This window comes from Procambarus clarkii, chromosome 63, assembly GCF_040958095.1.
Source record: "Procambarus clarkii isolate CNS0578487 chromosome 63, FALCON_Pclarkii_2.0, whole genome shotgun sequence".
NCBI lineage: Eukaryota > Metazoa > Arthropoda > Malacostraca > Decapoda > Cambaridae > Procambarus > Procambarus clarkii.
In genome coordinates, this window is record NC_091212.1 from 2,985,917 (window position 1) to 3,006,044 (window position 20,128).

Sequence of the window (20,128 nt, forward strand, 5' to 3'; positions counted from 1 at the left end):
ACAGGATGTGTTGGGAAGTGGTGGACATCAGCCTGCCCAGAGAGGTCCTGGAGATGGTATTCACGCACGTGCCTATATTTCATCTGTTGACCGTCGATGCTTGTGTCTGTCGCTACTGGAACAAAGTCATCCTTAACCCTGCAGTGAGTACTACAACCATACAGTGAGTAATATAACCCTACAGTGAGTAATACAACCATAGAGTGAGTAACACAACCCTACAGTGAATAATACAAACCGACAGTGAGTAATGCCGCACTTTGATGAGTAATATCATTCTACGGTTAGTAATACCACACAGTGGTGAGTAAGTAATGGTAATGTCTTCTCACAGACATTTAAACACAGGATAAAAACAATACTTGTGCATTTGTGAAAGTTATATATTGATTTACAGCAACTCTTTCGCTATCACCTGAGTGCTTTATCAAGGTGAGAGTGTGTGGTTAGGACGAGATTTACATCTCAACGACTAATGAAGTATTCAGGAGAGTGCGGAAGACTTGGTGTAATTCTTTATAAAAATATCACAAAAACATAATTTTGGTTTTCTATTCACTGAGGTGAGTAATATAATCATACAGTCAGTAATGCACCCTACAGTTAGTAATAAAACACTGTGGTGAGCAATAATGCCATCGTCAGTAATATACCCCCCACAGTTAGTAATAGAACACTGAGTTGAGTAATATAATCCTACAGTCAGTAAAACACCCTACAGAGAGTAATACAACACTGTGGTGAGTAATATAATCCTACAGTCAGTAAAACAACCCTCAGTTAGTAACACAACACTGTGGTGATTAATATAATTCAACAGTCAGTAATACAACACTGTAGGTGGGTAATATATTCCAACAGTTAGTTATACACCCCTAAAATTAGTAACACAACACTGGTGAGTAATGTAATGCTACATTGAGTAATACATCTCTACGCTTAATGATACAACATAGTGGTGAGTAATATAAACCTACAGTAAATTGAAGAACCCTGAGATAAATATATAAAAATGTATGTTAAAGCTTTCTAATTGCTTAAATTTAAATTTGGTTATAACAAACCTATCAAATGAACACGGCTGTACTCAAAAGCTGACCTTTCCGTAATTTATATTTTGTTTGTCGCATTGTTGACTCGTTTGCCTGACTTTGCTTGCACACAATTTCAGTTTATACCATGGAGAAAATTTTACCATCGACTGAAGCTTTTGCCTTGGAGCGTAACGTCCAGCATACTGCTCTTCCCGACAGGGGAGAGAGACAAGTTGACAGCCAACGATATCATATCTGCCATTTGTCAGCGCCACGGTCTGACTTCTTTGAGATACTGTATCACCAGTGTCATCAGGTAAGATAACACCATGATAGACTTTATCAACAGTGTAACTGTTGATACAGTTACGCACGTCAACTGAGACATCCAATACATGGTTGATGATAGTAGTATTAATGACATTGATAATACGAGGTCTTGAACTAGATACTGACAGGGGAACAACAAAGCTGTGATATTGAAAAGAAACTGAACTGAATTTGAAAGTTGATTAATATATGTAATGTGAAGCCAATCTACTGGAAAACAGTAAGCAAACTTTATTTGAAAAGAATATGAGAAGACTGAAAAGCAGAGCGTGGGGAAATGGGTAAAAATAAGAAGTAATGATCTTCATAAACATAACATAGCATATCCATGACCGTAATTAATACAGTGTGAACTCTCTTATAACTGTGCTCACCGTGAAATCTCGTCACTATGCATAACTTGTCACTCTGCGAAACAAATTATTGACTATAAGTGCGACAGTGAGAATAAAAATGACCACTTATGTTTTGGAGTGCTATTTTTGTCAAGAAATACTGTAAAGGATGATTATTGACTAAGAGAGAAAGAGGAGGAGGAGGAGGAGGCTATGTATGTAGTGATCACGTCTCCCCAAACTCCTCTGTCTTCAGGAGGTTGGTGTGGTGCATATTTCACAATACCTTTTCTTTCCTCCTAAGTCAGCCTCTTATTTCGTGGACTGCTGGTGTTTGATGTGTCTGATGTGTTGAACTGCTTAAAGGAACCATATTTGCTAGGAAACAAAAATTCCTGTAAAATAATGCATTGTTATATGTTTTGACTATCTAGCTAATAGCGTATTGCCTGGCTAATAATGAAATGTCACATTTTGTCTGACTCACTTAGCACAAGTGAAGAGAAAACATAGAAAAACTTGCAAAGGTTAAAACTCTGTGAAATCATATCTGTTATGTTAAGTTTTGACTAGCTGATTAATAACATACTTCTACATTATTGTCTTTTTATGTTATGTTTACCTCGATAGCGTTGTAATGCTTGGAAATTGCATGTGCGGATCCCGTTTCTCTCTCTCTCTCTCTCTCTCTCTCTCTCTCTCTCTCTCTCTCTCTCTCTCTCTCTCTCTCTCTCTCTCTCTCACTCTCTCTCACTCTCTCTAACTCTCTCTCTCTCTCTCTCTCTCTCTCTCTCTCTCTCTCTCTCTCTCTCTCTCTCTCTCTCTCTCTCTCTCTCTCTCTCTCTCTCTCTCTCACTCTCTCTAACTCTCTCTCTCTCTCTCTCTCACTCTCTCTAACTCTCTCTCTCTCTCTCTCTCTCTCTCTCTCTCTCTCTCTCTCTCTCTCTCTCTCTCTCTCTCTCTCTCTCTCTCTCTCACTCTCTCTAACTCTCTCTCTCTCTCTCTCTCTCTCTCTCTCTCTCTCTCTCTCTCTCTCTCTCTCTCTCTCTCACTCTCTCTAACTCTCTCTCTCTCTCTCTCTCTCTCTCGGAGTGAGTGAGTGTGGAGGACACTTGAAGAAAGTGTGGAGGAGACAAGGAGTGAGTGTGGAAGAGACTAGGAGTATATGTGGAGGAGACTAGGAGTGAGTGTGGAGAAGATCAGGAGTGAGTTTTGAGGAGACTAGGAGTGTATGTGGAGGAGACTACGAGTGAGTGTGGTCGAGACTAGGAGTGTATGTGGAGGAGACTATGAGTGAGTGTAGAGGAGACTATGAGTATATGTGGAGGAGACTAGGAGTGAGTGCGGAGCTAGGAGACTAGGAGTGAGTGTGGAGGAGACTAAGATTGAGTGTGGAGGACACTAGGAATGAGTGTGGAGGAGACTAGGAGTGAGTGTGGAGGAGACTTGGAGTAAGTGTGGAGGAGACAAGGAGTGAGTGTGGAAGAGACTAGGAGTAAGTGTGGTCGAGACTAGGAGTGAGTGTGGAGGAGACTAGGAGTGAGTGTAGAGGAGACTAAGAGTGAGTGTGGAGGAGACTAGGAGAGAGATTGGAGGAGACTATGAATGACTGTGCAGGAGACAATGAGTAAGTGTAGATGAGACTAGAAGTGAGTGTGAAGGAGACTAGGAGTGAGTGTGGAGGAGACGAGGAGTGAATGTGGAAGAGACTTGGAGTGCATGTGGAAGAGACTAGGAGTGAGTGTAGAGGAGACCAGGAGTGAGTTTGGAGGAAACTAGGAGTGAGTGTAGAGGAGACTAAGAGTGAGTGTGGAGGAGACTAGGAGAGAGATTGGACGAGACTAGGAATGAGTGTGGGGGAGACGAGGAGTGATTGTGGAAGAGACTTGGAGTGCATGTGGAAGAGACTAGGAGTGAGTGTGGAGGAGACCAGGATTGAGTTTGGGGGAGACTAGGAGTGAGTATGGAGGAGACTATTGGAGTGAGTGTGTGGAAGAGACTAGGAGTGAGTGTACAGAAGATCAGGAGTGAGTTTTGAGGAGACTAGGAGTGTATGTGGAGGAGACTAAGAGTGAGTGTGGAGGAGACTAGGAGAGAGATTGGACGAGACTAGGAGTGAGTGTGGAGGAGACGAGGAGTGATTGTGGAAGACACTTGGAGTGCATGTGGAAGAGACTAGGAGTGAGTGTGGAGGAGACCAGGATTGAGTTTGGGGGAGACTAGGAGTGAGTATGGAGGAGACTATTGGAGTGAGTGTGTGGAAGAGACTAGGAGTGAGTGTACAGAAGATCAGGAGTGAGTTTTGAGGAGACTAGGAGTGTATGTGGAGGAGACTACGAGTGAGTGTGGTCGAGACTAGGAGTGCGTGTGGAACAGACTAGGAGTGTATGTGGAGGAGACTATGAGTGAGTGTAGAGGAGACTATGAGTATATGTGGAGGAGACTAGGAGTGAGTGTGGAGGAGACTAAGATTGAGTGTGGAGGACACTAGGAGTGAGTGTGGAGGAGACTAGGAGTGAGTGTGGAAGAGACTAGGAGTGAGTGTGGAGGAGATTAGGAGTGGATGTACACGAGACTTGGCTTGAGTGTGGAGGAGACTAGGAACGGGTGTAGAGGAGTCTAGGAGTTGGAGTTAAAGAGACAGGAAGTTAGTATGGAGAAGACTGGCAGTGAGTGTAGAGGAGACTAGGAATGGGTGTGTGGGAGACTAGGAGTGAGGGTGGAGGAGACTAGGAGTGATTGTAGAGAAGACTAGGAGTGAGGGTGGAGGAGACTCGGAGAGAGTGTAGAGGAGACTAGTAGTGAGTGTGGAGGAGACTATGAATGACTGTGTAGGAGGCTATGAGTAAGAAGTAGATGAGACTAGAAGTGAGTGTGAAGGAGACTAGGAGTGAGTGCGGAGGAGACTAGAAGTGAGTGTAGAGAAGACTTGCATTGAGTATGAAGGAGACTAAGAATGAGTGAAGAGTAGAGTAGGAGAGAGTGTAGAGGAGACTAGGAGTGAGTGTGGAGGAGACTGTGAGTGAGTGTAGAGGAGATTAGAAGTGAGTGTGGAGGAGACTAGAAGTGTGTTTGGAGGAGACTTGGAGTAGGTGTGGAGAAAACTAGGAGTGAGTGTGGAAGAGACTAGGCGTGAGTGTGGAGGAGATCAGGAGTTGATGTACACGAGACTAGGTTTGAGTGTAGAGGAGACTAGGAGTGAGTGTGTAGGAGACTAAGAGAGAGTGTAGAGGAGACTAGGAGTGAGTGTGGAGGAGGCTAGGAGTGAGTGTAGAGGAGACTAGGAGTGAGTGTAAAGGAGACTAGGAGAGAGTGTGGAGGAGACAAGGAGTGAGTATGGAGGAGACTAGGAGTGATTGTAGAGGAGACTAGGAATGAGTGTGGAGGAGACCAGGAGTGAGTGTGGAAGAGACTAGGAATGAGTGTGGAGGAGATTAGGAGTGGATGTACACGAGACTAGGTTTGAGTGTAGATGAGACTAGGAGTGAGTGTGTTGGAGACTAAGAGAGAGTATAGGGGAGACTAGGAGTGAGTGTGGAGGAGGCTAGGAGTGAGTGTGGAGGAGACTAGGAGTGAGTGTAAAGGAGACTAGGAGAGAGTATGGAGGAGACAAGGAGTGAGTGTGGAGGAGACTAGGATTGATTGTAGAGGAGACTAGGAGTGAGTGTGGAGGAGACCAGGAGTGAGTTTGGAGGAGACTAGGAGTGAGTGTAGAGGAGACTAAGAGTGAGTGTGGAAGAGACTAGGAGAGAGATTGGAGGAGACTAGGAGTGAGTGTGGAGGAGACTAGGAGTGAGTGTGGAGGAGACTAGGAGTGAGTGTGGAGGAGACTAGGAGTGAGTGTGGAGGAGACTAGGAGTGAGTGTGGAGGAGACTAGAAGTGAGTGTGGTCGAGACTAGGAGTGAGTGTGGAGGAGACTAGGAGTGTATGTGGAGGAAACTACGAGTGAGTGTAAAGGAGACTAGGAGAGAGTTTGGAGGAGACCAGGAGTGAGTTTGGAGGAGACTAGGAGTGAGTGTAGAGGAGACTAAGAGTGAGTGTGGAAGAGACTAGGAGAGAGATTGGAGGAGACTAGGAGTGAGTTTGGAGGAGACGAGGAGTGAGTGTGGAAGAGACTTGGAGTGCATGTGGAAGAGACTAGGAGTGAGTGTGGAGGAGACCAGGAATCAGTTTGGAGGAGACTAGGAGTGAGTATGGAGGAGACTATTGGAGTGAGTGTAGAGGAGACCAGGAGTGAGTTTGGAGGAAACTAGGAGTGAGTGTAGAGGAGACTAAGAGTGAGTGTGGAGGAGACTAGGAGAGAGATTGGAGGAGACTAGGAGTGAGTGTGGAGGAGACGAGGAGTGATTGTGGAAGAGACATGGAGTGCATGTGGAAGAGACTAGGAGTGAGTGTGGAGGAGACCAGGAATGAGTTTGGAGGAGACTAGGAGTGAGTATGGAGGAGACTATTGGAGTGAGTGTGTGGAAGAGACAAGGAGTGAGTGTACAGAAGATCAGGAGTGAGTTTTGAGGAGACTAGGAGTGTATGTGGAGGAGACTACGAGTGAGTGTGGTCGAGACTAGGAGTGCGTGTGGAACAGACTAGGAGTGTATGTGGAGGAGACTATGAGTGAGTGTAGAGGAGACTATGAGTATATGTGGAGGAGACTAGGAGTGAGTGCGGAGCAAGGAGACTAGGAGTGAGTGTGGAGGAGACTAAGATTGAGTGTGGAGGACACTAGGAGTGAATGTGGAGGTGACTAGGAGTGAGTGTGGAAGAGACTAGGAGTGAGTGTGGAGGAGATTAGGAGTGGATGTACACGAGACTTGGCTTGAGTGTGGAGGAGACTAGGAACGGGTGTAGAGGAGTCTAGGAGTTGGAGTTAAAGAGACAGGAAGTGAGTATGGAGAAGACTGGCAGTGAGTGTAGAGGAGACTAGGAATGGGTGTGTGGGAGACTAGGAGTGAGGGTGGAGGAGACTAGGAGTGATTGTAGAGAAGACTAGGAGTGAGGGTGGAGGAGACTCGGAGAGAGTGTAGAGGAGACTAGTAGTGAGTGTGGAGGAGACTATGAATGACTGTGTAGGAGACCATGAGTAAGTGTAGATGAGACTAGAAGTGAGTGTGAAGGAGACTAGGAGTGAGTGCGGAGGAGACTAGAAGTGAGTGTAGAGAAGACTTGCATTGAGTATGAAGGAGACTAAGAATGAGTGAAGAGTAGAGTAGGAGAGACTAGGAGTGAGTGTGGAGGAGATTAGGAGTTGATGTACACGAGACTAGGTTTGAGTGTAGAGGAGACTAGGAGTGAGTGTGTAGGAGACTAAGAGAGAGTGTAGAGGAGACTAGGAGTGAGTGTCGAGGAGGCTAGGAGTGAGTGTAGAGGAGACTAGGAGTGAGTGTAAAGGAGACTAGGAGAGAGTGTGGAGGAGACAAGGAGTGAGTATGGAGGAGACTAGGAGTGATTGTAGAGGAGACTAGGAATGAATGTGGAGGAGACCAGGAGTGAGTGTGGAAGAGACTAGGAGTGAGTGTGGAGGAGATTAGGAGTGGATGTACACGAGACTAGGTTTGAGTGTAGATGAGACTAGGAGTGAGTGTGTTGGAGACTAAGAGAGAGTATAGAGGAGACTAGGAGTGAGTGTGGAGGAGGCTAGGAGTGAGTGTGAAGGAGACTAGGAGTGAGTGTAAAGGAGACTAGGAGAGAGTGTGGAGGAGACAAGGAGTGAGTGTGGAGGAGACTAGGATTGATTGTAGAGGAGACTAGGAGTGAGTGTGGAGGAGACCAGGAGTGAGATTGGAGGAGACTAGGAGTGAGTGTAGAGGAGACTAAGAGTGAGTGTGGAAGAGACTAGGAGAGAGATTGGAGGAGACTAAGAGTGAGTGTGGAGGAGACTAGGAGTGAGTGTGGAGGAGACTAGGAGTGAGTGTGGAGGAGACTTGGAGTGAGTGTGGAGGAGACTAGGAGAGAGTGTGGAGGAGACTAGAAGTGAGTGTGGTCGAGACTAGGAGTGAGTGTGGAGGAGACTAGGAGTGTATGTGGAAGAAACTACGAGTGAGTGTAAAGGAGACTAGGAGAGAGTGTGGAGGAGACAAGGAGTGAGTGTGGAGGAGACTAGGATTGATTGTAGAGGAGACTAGGAGTGAGTGTGGAGGAGACCAGGAGTGAGTTTGGAGGAGACTAGGAGTGAGTGTAGAGGAGACTAAGAGTGAGTGTGGAAGAGACTAGGAGAGAGATTGGAGGAGACTAGGAGTGAGTTTGCAGGGGACGAGGAGTGAGTGTGGAAGAGACTTGGAGTGCATGTGGAAGAGACTAGGAGTGAGTGTGGAGGAGACCAAGAGTGAGTTTGGAGGAGACTAAGAGTGAGTGTGGAGGAGACTATAGGAGTAAGTGTGGAAGAGACTAGGAGTGAGTGTGGAGAAGATCAGGAGTGAGTTTTGAGGAGACTAGGAGTGTATGTGAAGTAGACTACGAGTGAGTGTGGTCGAGACTAGGAGTGCGTGTGGAGGAGACTAGGAGTATATGTGAAGGAGACTAGGAGTGAGTGCGGAGCTAGGAGACTAGGAGTGAGTGTGGAGGAGACTAAGATTGAGTGTGGAGGACACTAGGAGTGAGTGTGGAGGAGACTAGGAGTGAGTGTGGAGGAGACTTGGAATAAGTGTGGAGGAGACAAGGAGTGAGTGTGGAAGAGACTAGGAGTAAGTGTGGTCGAGACTAGGAGTGAGTGTGGAGGAGACTAGGAATGAGTGTGGAGGAGACTAGGAGTGAGTGTGGAGGAGACTAGGAGTGAGTGTGGAGGAGACTAGGAGTGAGTGTGGTCGAGACTAGGAGTGAGTGTGGAGGAGACTAGGAGTGAGTGTAGAGGAGACTAAGAGTGAGTGTGGAGGAGACTAGGAGAGAGATTGGAGGAGACTATGAATGACTGTGCAGGAGACAATGAGTAAGTGTAAATGAGACTAGAAGTGAGTGTGAAAGAGACTAGGAGTGATTGTGGAAGAGACTTGGAGTGAGTGTAGAGGAGACCAGGAGTGAGTTTGGAGGAAACTAGGAGTGAGTGTAGAGGAGACTAACAGTGAGTGTGGAGGAGACTAGGAGAGAGATTGGAGGAGACTAGGAGTGAGTGTGGAGGAGACGAGGAGTGATTGTGGAAGAGACTTGGAGTGCATGTGGAAGAAACTAGGAGTGAGTGTGGAGGAGACCAGGATTGAGTTTGGAGGAGACTAGGAGTGAGTATGGAGGAGACTATTGGAGTAAGTGTGTGGAAGAGACTAGGAGTGAGTGTACAGAAGATCAGGAGTGAGTTTTGAGGAGACTAGGAGTGTATGTGGAGGAGACTCTGAGTGAGTGTAGAGGAGACTATGAGTATATGTGGAGGAGACTAGGAGTGAGTGCGGAGCAAGGAGACTAGGAGTGAGTGTGGAGGAGACTAAGATTGAGTGTGGAGGACACTAGGAGTGAGTGTGGAGGAGACTAGGAGTGAGTGTGGAAGAGACTAGGAGTGAGTGTGGAGGAGATTAGGAGTGGATGTACACGAGACTTGGCTTGAGTATGGAGGAGACTAGGAACGGGTGTAGAGGAGTCTAGGAGTTGGTGTTAAAGAGACAGGAAGTGAGAATGGAGAGGACTTGCAGTGAGTGTATAGGAGACTAGGAATGGGTGTGTGGGAGACTAGGAGTGAGGGTGGAGGAGACTAGGAGTGATTGTAGAGAAGACTATGAGTGAGGGTGGAGGAGACTCGGAGAGAGTGTAGAGGAGACTAGTAGTGAGTGTGGAGGAGACTATGAATGACTGTGTAGGAGACTATGAGTAAGTGTAGATGAGACTAGAAGTGAGTGTGAAGGAGACTAGGAGTGAGTACGGAGGAGACTAGAAGTGAGTGTAGAGAAGACTTGCATTGAGTATGAAGGAGACTAAGAATGAGTGAAGAGTAGAGTAGGAGAGAGTGTAGAGGAGACAAGGAGTGAGTGTGGAGGAGACTGTGAGTGAGTGTAGAGGAGATTAGAAGTGAGTGTGGAGGAGACTAGAAGTGTGTTTGGAGGAGACTTGGAGTAAGTGTGGAGAAAACTAGGAGTGAGTGTGGAAGAGACTAGGCGTGAGTGTGGAGGAGATTAGGAGTTGATGTACACGAGACTAGGTTTGAGTGTAGAGGAGACTAGGAGTGAGTGTGGAGGAGACTGTGAGTGAGTGTAGAGGAGATTAGAAGTGAGTGTGGAGGACACTAGAAGTGTGTTTGGAGGAGACTTGGAGTAAGTGTGGAGAAAACTAGGAGTGAGTGTGGAAGAGACTAGGCGTGAGTGTGGAGGAGATTAGGAGTTGATGTACACGAGACTATGTTTGAGTGTAGAGGAGACTAGGAGTGAGTGTGTAGGAGACTAAGAGAGAGTGTAGAGGAGACTAGGAGTGAGTGTGGAGGAGGCTAGGAGTGAGTGTAGAGGAGACTAGGAGTGAGTGTAAAGGAGACTAGGAGAGAGTGTGGAGGAGACAAGGAGTGAGTATGGAGGAGACTAGGAGTGATTGTAGAGGAGACTAGGAATGAGTGTGGAGGAGACCAGGAGTGAGTGTGGAAGAGACTAGGAGTGAGTGTGGAGGAGATTAGGAGTGGATGTACACGAGACTAGGTTTGAGTGTAGATGAGACTAGGAGTGAGTGTGTTGGAGACTAAGAGAGAGTATAGAGGAGACTAGGAGTGAGTGTGGAGGAGGCTAGGAGTGAGTGTGGAGGAGACTAGGAGTGAGTGTAAAGGAGACTAGGAGAGAGTGTGGAGGAGACAAGGAGTGAGTGTGGAGGAGACTAGGATTGATTGTAGAGGAGACTAGGAGTGAGTGTGGAGGAGACCAGGAGTGAGTTTGGAGGAGACTAGGAGTGAGTGTAGAGGAGACTAAGAGTGAGTGTGGAGGAGACTAGGAGTGAGTGTGGAGGAGACTAGGAGTGAGTGTGGTCGAGACTAGGAGTGAGTGTGGAGGAGACTAGGAGTGAGTGTAGAGGAGACTAAGAGTGAGTGTGGAGAAGACTAGGAGAGAGATTGGAGGAGACTATGAATGACTGTGCAGGAGACAATGAGTAAGTGTAGATGAGACTAGAAGTGAGTGTGAAAGAGACTAGGAGTGATTGTGGAAGAGACTTGGAATGAGTGTAGAGGAGACCAGGAGTGAGTTTGGAGGAAACTAGGAGTGAGTGTAGAGGAGACTAAGAGTGAGTGTGGAGGAGACTAGGAGAGAGATTGGAGGAGACTAGGAGTGAGTGTGGAGGAGACGAGGAGTGATTGTGGAAGAGACTTGGAGTGCATGTGGAAGAGACAAGGAGTGAGTGTGGAGGAGACCAGGATTGAGTTTGGAGGAGACTAGGAGTGAGTATGGAGGAGACTATTGGAGTAAGTGTGTGGAAGAGACTAGGAGTGAGTGTACAGAAGATCAGGAGTGAGTTTTGAGGAGACTAGGAGTGTATGTGGAGGAGACTACGAGTGAGTGTGGTCGAGACTAGGAGTGCGTGTGGAACAGACTAGGAGTGTATGTGGAGGAGACTCTGAGTGAGTGTAGAGGAGACTATGAGTATATGTGGAGGAGACTAGGAGTGAGTGCGGAGCAAGGAGACGAGGAGTGAGTGTGGAGGAGACTAAGATTGAGTGTGGAGGACACTAGGAGTGAGTGTGGAGGAGACTAGGAGTGAGTGTGGAAGAGACTAGGAGTGAGTGTGGAGGAGATTAGGAGTGGATGTACACGAGACTTGGCTTGAGTATGGAGGAGACTAGGAACGGGTGTAGAGGAGTCTAGGAGTTGGTGTTAAAGAGACAGGAAGTGAGAATGGAGAGGACTTGCAGTGAGTGTATAGGAGACTAGGAATGGGTGTGTGGGAGACTAGGAGTGAGGGTGGAGGAGACTAGGAGTGATTGTAGAGAAGACTATGAGTGAGGGTGGAGGAGACTCGGAGAGAGTGTAGAGGAGACTAGTAGTGAGTGTGGAGGAGACTATGAATGACTGTGTAGGAGACTATGAGTAAGTGTAGATGAGACTAGAAGTGAGTGCGAAGGAGACTAGGAGTGAGTGCGGAGGAGACTAGAAGTGAGTGTAGAGAAGACTTGCATTGAGTATGAAGGAGACTAAGAATGAGTGAAGAGTAGAGTAGGAGAGAGTGTAGAGGAGACAAGGAGTGAGTGTGGAGGAGACTGTGAGTGAGTGTAGAGGAGATTAGAAGTGAGTGTGGAGGACACTAGAAGTGTGTTTGGAGGAGACTTGGAGTAAGTGTGGAGAAAACTAGGAGTGAGTGTGGAAGAGACTAGGCGTGAGTGTGGAGGAGATTAGGAGTTGATGTACACGAGACTAGGTTTGAGTGTAGAGGAGACTAGGAGTGAGTGTGGAGGAGACTGTGAGTGAGTGTAGAGGAGATTAGAAGTGAGTGTGGAGGACACTAGAAGTGTGTTTGGAGGAGACTTGGAGTAAGTGTGGAGAAAACTAGGAGTGAGTGTGGAAGAGACTAGGCGTGAGTGTGGAGGAGATTAGGAGTTGATGTACACGAGACTATGTTTGAGTGTAGAGGAGACTAGGAGTGAGTGTGTAGGAGACTAAGAGAGAGTGTAGAGGAGACTAGGAGTGAGTGTGGAGGAGGCTAGGAGTGAGTGTAGAGGAGACTAGGAGTGAGTGTAAAGGAGACTAGGAGAGAGTGTGGAGGAGACAAGGAGTGAGTATGGAGGAGACTAGGAGTGATTGTAGAGGAGACTAGGAATGAGTGTGGAGGAGACCAGGAGTGAGTGTGGAAGAGACTAGGAGTGAGTGTGGAGGAGATTAGGAGTGGATGTACACGAGACTAGGTTTGAGTGTAGATGAGACTAGGAGTGAGTGTGTTGGAGACTAAGAGAGAGTATAGAGGAGACTAGGAGTGAGTGTGGAGGAGGCTAGGAGTGAGTGTGGAGGAGACTAGGAGTGAGTGTAAAGGAGACTAGGAGAGAGTGTGGAGGAGACAAGGAGTGAGTGTGGAGGAGACTAGGATTGATTGTAGAGGAGACTAGGAGTGAGTGTGGAGGAGACCAGGAGTGAGTTTGGAGGAGACTAGGAGTGAGTGTAGAGGAGACTAAGAGTGAGTGTGGAAGAGACTAGGAGAGAGATTGGAGGAGATTAGTAGTGAGTGTGGAGGAGACTAGGAGTGAGTGTGGAGGAGACTAGGAGTGAGTGTGGAGGAGATTAGGAGTGAGTGTGGAGGAGACTAGAAGTGAGTGTGGTCGAGATTAGGAGTGAGTGTGGAGGAGACTAGGAGTGTATGTGGAGGAAACTACGAGTGAGTGTAAAGGAGACTAGGAGAGAGTGTGGAGGAGACAAGGAGTGAGTGTGGAGGAGACTAGGATTGATTGTAGAGGAGACGAGGAGTGAGTGTGGAGGAGACCAGGAGTGAGTTTGGAGGAGACTAGGAGTGAGTGTAGAGGAGACTAAGAGTGAGTGTGGAAGAGACTAGGAGAGAGATTGGAGGAGACTAGGAGTGAGTTTGGAGGAGACGAGGAGTGAGTGTGGAAGAGACTTGGAGTGCATGATGAAGAGACTAGGAGTGAGTGTGGAGGAGACCAAGAGTGAGTTTGGAGGAGACTAAGAGTGAGTGTGGAGGAGACTATAGGAGTAAGTGTGGAAGAGACTAGGAGTGAGTGTGGAGAAGATCAGGAGTGAGTTTTGAGGAGACTAGGAGTGTATATGAAGGAGACTACGAGTGAGTGTGGTCGAGACTAGGAGTGCGTGTGGAGGAGACTAGGAGTGTATGTGGAGGAGACTATGAGTGAGTGTAGAGGAGACTATGAGTATATGTGGAGGAGACTAGGAGTGAGTGCGGAGCTAGGAGACTAGGAGTGAGTGTGGAGGAGACTAAGATTGAGTGTGGAGGACACTAGGAGTGAGTGTGGAGGAGACTAGGAGTGAGTGTGGAAGAGACTTGGAATAAGTGTGGAGGAGACAAGGAGTGAGTGTGGAAGAGACTAGGAGTAAGTGTGGTCGAGACTAGGAGTGAGTGTGGAGGAGACTAGGAGTGAGTGTGGAGGAGACTAGGAGTGAGTGTGGAGGAGACTAGGAGTGAGTGTGGAGGAGACTAGGAGTGAGTGTGGAGGAGACTAGGAGCGAGTGTGGAGGAGACTAGGAGTGAGTGTGGTCGAGACTAGGAGTGAGTGTGGAGGAGACTAGGAGTGTATGTGGATTAGACTAGGAGTGAGTGTGGAGGAGACTACGAGTGAGTGTGGAGGAGACTATTAGTGAGTGTGGAGGAGACTACGAGTGAGTGTGGAGGAGACTAAGAGTATGTGTGGAGGAGAGTAGGAGTGGGAGAGGAGGGGACTAGGAGTGGGTGTAGATGAGACTAGGAGTGAGTGTGGAGGGGACTAGGATTGGATGTGGAGGAGACTAGGAGTGAGTGTAGAGGAGACTAGGAATGAGTGTGGAGGAGACAAGGTGTGAGTTTGGAGGAGACTAGGAGTGAGTGTAGAGGAGACTAGGAGTGAGTGTCGAGGAGACTAGGAGAGAGATTGGAGGAGACTAGGAATGAGTGTGGAGGAGACTAGGAGTGAGTGTGGAAGAGACTTGGAGTGCATGTGGAGGAGATCAGGTGTGAGTTTTGATGAGACTAGGAGTGTATGTGGAGGAGACTACGAGTGAGTATGGACGAGACTAGGAGTGAGTGTGGAGTAGACTAGGAGTGTATGTGAAGGAGACTAGGAGTGAGTGTAGAGGAGACTAAGATTGAGTATGGAGGAGACTAGGAGAGTATGTGGAGGAGACTAGGAGTGAGTGTAGAGGAGACTATGAGTATATGTGGAGGAGACTAGAAGTGAGTGTGGAGGAGACTAGGAGTGAGTGTGGAGGAGACTAATATTGAGTGTGGAGGACACTAGGAGTGAGTGTGGAGGAGATTAGGAGTAAGTGTGGAGGAGACTTTGAGTAAGTGTGGAGGAGACTAGGAGTGAGTGTGGAAGAGACTAGGAGTGAGTGTGGAGGAGACTAGGGGTGAGTGTGGAGGAGACTTGGAGTAAGTGTGGAAGAGACTAGGAGTGAGTGTGGAGGAGACTAGGAGTAAGTGTGGTCGAGACTAGGAGTGAGTATGGAGAAGACTAGGAGTGAGTGTGGAGGAGACTATGAGTGAGTGTGGTCGACACTAGGAGTGAGTGTGGAGAAGACTAGGAGTGTATGTGGAGGAGACTAGGAGTGAGTGTAGAGGAGACTATGACTATATGTGGAGGTGACTAGAAGTGAGTGTGGAGGAGACTAGGAGTGAGTGTGGAGGAGACTAATATTGAGTGTGGAGGACACTAGGAGTGAGTGTGGAGGAGATTAGGAGTAAGTGTGGAGGAGACTTTGAGTAAGTGTGGAGGAGACTAGGAGTGAGTGTGGAAGAGACTAGGAGTGAGTGTGGAGGAGACTAAGATTGAGTGTGGAGGACACTAGGAGTGAGTGTGGAGGAGATTAGGAGTAAGTGTGGAGGAGAATTTGAGTAAGTGTGGAGGAGACTAGGAGTGATTGTGTAGAAGACTAGGAGTGAGTGTGAAGGAGTTAGTGTGGAGGAGACTTGGCATGTATGAAGAGGAGACTGGGAGTTAGTGTGAAGGAGTTACTGTGAGGAACACAAGGAATGGGTGTAGAAGTGACTTGGAGTAGGTGTACATGAGACTAGCAGTGCGTGGGGAAGAAACTAGGAGTGTGTGTGGAAGAAACTAGGAGTGTGTGTGAAAGAGACTAGGAGTGGGTGGGGAAGAAACTTGGAGTGGGTGTGGACGAGACCAAGAGTGAGTGTAGAAGAGACTACGATTGAGTGTGGAGGAGACCAGGAGTGTGTGTGGAGACTTGGAGTGTGTGTGGAGGAGACTAGGTGTGTGTGTGGAGGAGACTCGAAGTGTGTGTGTAGTAGACTAGGAGTGTGTGTGGATTAGATTAGGAGTGAGTGTGAAGGAGTTAGTGTGCAGGAGACTAGGAACAGTTGTAGAGAAGTCTAGGAGTTGGAGTTGAAGAGACAGGAAGTGAGTATGGACAAGACTGGCAGTGAGTGTAGAGGAGACTAGGAATGGGTGTGTGGGAGACTAGGAGTGAGAGTGGAGGAGACTAGGAGTGATTGTAGAGAAGACTAGGAGTGAGGGTGGAGGAGACTCGGAGTGAGTGTAGAGGAGAATAGAAGTGAGTGTGGAGGAGACCAGGAGTGGGTTTGGAGGAGAATATGAGTGAGTGAAGAGGAGACTATGAATGACTGTGCAGGAGACTATGAGTAAGTGTAGATGAGACTAGAAGTGAGTGTGAAGGAGACTAGGAGTGAGTGTGGAGGAGACTAGAAGCAAGTGTAGAGAAGACTTGCATTGAGTATGGAGGAGACTAAGAGTGAGTGAAGAGTAGAGTAGGAGAGAGTGTAGAGGAGACTAGGAGTGAGTGTGGAGGAGACTGTGAGTGAGTGTAGAGGAGATTAGAAGTGAGTGTTGAGGAGCCTAGAAGTGAGTTTGGAGGAGACAGGGAGTAGGTGTGGAGAAGACTGGGAGTGAGTGTGGAAGAGACTAGGAGTGAGTGTGCAGGAGATTAGGAGTGGATGTACACGAGACTAGGTTTGAGTGTAGAGGAGACTAGGAGTGAGTGTGTCGAAGACTAAGAGAGAGTGTAGAGGAGACTAGGTTTGAGTGTAGAGGAGACTAGGAGTGAGTGTGTCGAAGACTAAGAGAGAGTGTAGAGGAGAATAGGAGTGTATGTGGAGGAGACTACGAGTGAGTGTGGTCGAGACTAGGAGTGAGTTGTGGAGGAGACTAGGAGTGTATGTGGAGGAGACTAGGAGTGAGTGTAGAGGAGACTATGAGTATATGTTGAGGAGACTACAAGTGAGTGTGGAGGAGACTTGGAGTGAGTGTGAAGGAGACTAAGATTGAGTGTGGAGGACACTAGGAGTGAGTGTGGAGGAGACTAGGAGTGAGTGTAGAGGAGACTAGGAGTGAGTGTAAAGGAGACTAGAAGAGAGTGTCGAGGAGACAAGGAGTGAGTATGGAGGAGACTTGGAGTGATTGTAGAGGAGACTAGGAATGAGTGTGGAGGAGACCAGGTGTGAGTTTGGAGGAGACTAGGAGTGAGTGTAGAGGAGACTAAGAGTGAGTGTCGAGGAGACTAGGAGAGAGATTGGAGGAGACTAGGAGTGAGTGTGGAGGAGACTAGGAGTGAGTGTGGAAGAGACTTGGAGTGCATGTGGAAGAGACTAGGAGTGAGTGTGGAGGAGACCAGGAGTGAGTTTGTAGGAGACTAGGTGTGAGTGTGGAGGAGACTATAGGAGTGAGTGTGGAAGAGACTAGGAGTGAGTGTGGAGAAGATCAGGTGTGAGTTTTGAGGAGACTAGGAGTGTATGTGGAGGAGACTACGATTGAGTGTCGTCGAGACTAGGAGTGAGTTGTGGAGGAGACTAGGAGTGTATGTGGAGGAGACTAGGAGTGTATGTGGAGGAGACAACGATTGAGTGTCGTCGAGACTAGGAGTGAGTTGTGGAGGAGACTAGGAGTGTATGTGGAGGAGACTAGGAGTGTATGTGGAGGAGACTACGATTGAGTGTCGTCGAGACTAGGAGTGAGTTGTGGAGGAGACTAGGAGTGTATGTGGAGGAGACTAGGAGTGAGTGTAGAGGAGACTATGAGTATATGTAGAGGAGACTAGAAGTGAGTGTTGAGGAGACTTGGAGTGAGTGTGGAGGAGACTAAGATTGAGTGTGGAGGACACTAGGAGTGAGTGTGGAGGAGACTAGGAGTGAGTGTGTAGAAGACTTGGAGTAAGTGTGGAGGAGACTAGGAGTGAGTGTGGAGGAGACTAAGATTGAGTGTGGAGGACACTAGGAGTGAGTGTGGAGGAGATTAGGAGTATGTGTGGAGGAGACTTTGAGTAAGTGTGGAGGAGACTAGGAATGAGTGTGGAAGAGACTAGGAGTGAGTGTGGAGGAGACTAGGAGCAAGTGTGGTCGAGACTAGGAGTGAGTGTGGAGGAGACTAGGAGTGAGTGTGGAGGAGACTAGGAGTGAGCGTGGAGGAGACTAGGAGTGATTGTAGAGGAGAGTAGGAGTGAGTGTGGAGGAGACTACGAGTGAGTGTGAAGGAATTAGTGTGGAGGAGACTAGGAATAGGTGTAGAGGAGACTAGGAGAGGGTGTAGAGGAGACTAGGAATGATTGTGTAGAAGACTAGGAGTGAGTGTGAAGGAGTTAGTGTGGAGGAGACTTGGCATGTATGAAGAGGAGACTGGGAGTTAGTGTGAAGGAGTTAGTGTGAGGGACACAAGGAATGGGTGTAGAGGTGACTTAAAGTAGGTGTATATGAGAGTAGCAGTGTGTGTGGAAGAAACTAGGAGTGTGTGTGGAAGAAACTAGGAGTGTGTGTGGAAGAGACTAGGAGTGGGTGGGGAAGAGACTAGGAGTGTGTGTGGACGAGACCAGGAATGAGTGTAGAAGAGACTACGATTGAGTGTGGAGGAGACCAGGGGTGTGTGTGGAGACTAGGAGTGTGTGTGGAGAAGACTAGGTGTGTGTGTGGATGAGACTAGAAGTGTGTGTAGAGGAGACTAGGAGTGTGTGTGGATTAGATTAGGAGTGAGTGAGAAGGAGTTAGTGTGGAGGAGACTAAGAACGGATGTAGAGTAGTCTAGGAGTTGGAGTTGAAGAGGCAGGAAGTGAGTATGGAGAAGACTGGCAGTGAGTGTAGAGGAGACTAGGAATGGGTGTGTGGGAGACTAGGAGTGAGTGTGGATAAGACTAGGAGTGATTGTAGAAAAGACTAGGAGTGAGGGTGGAGGAGACTCGGAGTGAGTGTAGAGGAGACTAGTAGTGAGTGTAGAGGAGACCAGGAGAGAGTTTGGAGGAGAATAGGAGTGAGTGAAGAGGAGACTATGAATGACTGTGCAGGAGACAATGAGTAAGTGTAGATGAGACTAGAAGTGAGTGTGAAGGAGACTAGGAGTGAGTGTGGAGGAGACTAGAAGAGAGTGTAGAGAAGACTTGCATTGAGTATGGAGGAGACTAAGAGTGAGTGAAAAGGTGAGTAGGAGAGAGTGTAGAGGAGACAAGGAGTGAGTGTGGAGGAGACTGTGAGTGAGTGTAGAGGAGATTAGAAGTGAGTGTGGAGGAGACTAGAAGTGAGTTTCGAGGAGACTAGGAGTGAGTGTGGAGGAGATTAGGAGTGGATGTTCACGAGACTAGGTTTGAGTGTAAAGGAGACTAGGAGTGAGTGTGTAGGAGACTAAGAGAGAGTGTAGAGGAGACTAGAAGTGAGTGTGGAGGAGGCTAGGAGTGAGTGTGGAGGAGACTAGGAGTGAGTGTAAAGGAGACTAGGAGATAGTGTGGAAGAGACAAGGAGTGAGTGTGGAGGAGACTAGGAGTGATTGTAAAGGAGACTACGAGTGAGTGTGGAGGAGACCAGGAGTGAGTTTGGAGGAGACTAGGAGTGAGTGTGGAAGAGACTTGGAGTGCATGTGGAAGAGACTAAGAGTGAGTGTGGAGGAGACCAGGAGTGAGTTTTGAGGAGACTAGGAGTGTATGTGGAGGAGACTACGAGTGAGTGTGGTCGAGACTAGGAGTGAGTGTGGAGGAGACTAGGAGTGTATGTGGAGAAGACTAGGAGTGAGTGTAGAGGAGACTAAGAGTGAGTGTGGAGGAGACTTGGAGTAAGTGTGGAGGAGACTAGGAGTGAGTGTGGAAGAGACTAGGAGTGAGTGTGGAGGAGACTTGGAGTGAGTGTGGAGGAGACTAGGAGTGAGTGTGGAGGAGACTATGAGTGAGTGTGGTCGAGACTAGGAGTGAGTGTGGAGAAGACTAGGAGTGTATGTGGAAGAGACTAGGAGTGAGTGTAGAGGAGACTATGAGTATATGTGTAGGAGACTAGGAGTGAGTGTGGAGGAGACTAGGAATGAGTGTAGAGGAGACTAAATTGAGTGTAGAGGACACTAGGAGTGAGTGTGGAGGAGACTTGGAGTGAGTGTGGAGGAGACTTGGAGTAAGTGTGGAGGAGACTAGGAGTGAGAGTGGAAGAGACTAGGAGTGAGTGTGGAGGAGACTAGGAGTAAGTGTGGTCAAGACTAGGAGTGAGTGTGGAGGAGACTAGGAGTGAGTGTGGAGGAAACAAGGAGTGAGTGTGGAGGAGACTAGGAGTGAGTGTGGAGGAGACTAGGAGTGAGTGTGGAGGAGACTAGGAGTGAGTGTGGAGGAGACTAGGAGTGAGTGTGGAGGAGACTAGGAGTGAGTGTGGAGGAGACTAAGAGTGAGTGTGGTTTAGACTAGGAGTGAGTGTGGAGGAGACTAGGAGTGTATGTGGAGGAGACTAGGAGTGAGTGTGGAGGAGACTAGGAGTAAGTGTGGAGGAGACTTGGAGTGAGTGTGGAGGAGACTAGGAGTGAGTGTGGAGGAGACTAAGAGTATGTGTGGAGGAGAGTAGGAGTGGGAGAGGAGGGGACTAGGAGTGGGTGTAGATGAGACTAGAGTTTGTGTGGAGGGGAC

General features: G+C 48.0%; 1 protein-coding gene across 2 annotated transcripts in view; it reads left to right on the forward strand.

The window, feature by feature from the left end:
* The window catches only part of LOC123748311 (uncharacterized), a 314,236-nt gene that overhangs the window by 13,236 nt on the left and 280,872 nt on the right, over positions 1 to 20,128 (forward strand). For both annotated transcript variants that reach the window (XM_069308619.1, XM_069308618.1), the window contains exons 3-4: positions 5 to 143; positions 1,172 to 1,350. In XM_069308619.1, coding sequence (XP_069164720.1) covers positions 5 to 143; positions 1,172 to 1,350 — 318 coding nt within the window. The remainder of the gene's footprint in view (positions 1 to 4; positions 144 to 1,171; positions 1,351 to 20,128) is intronic.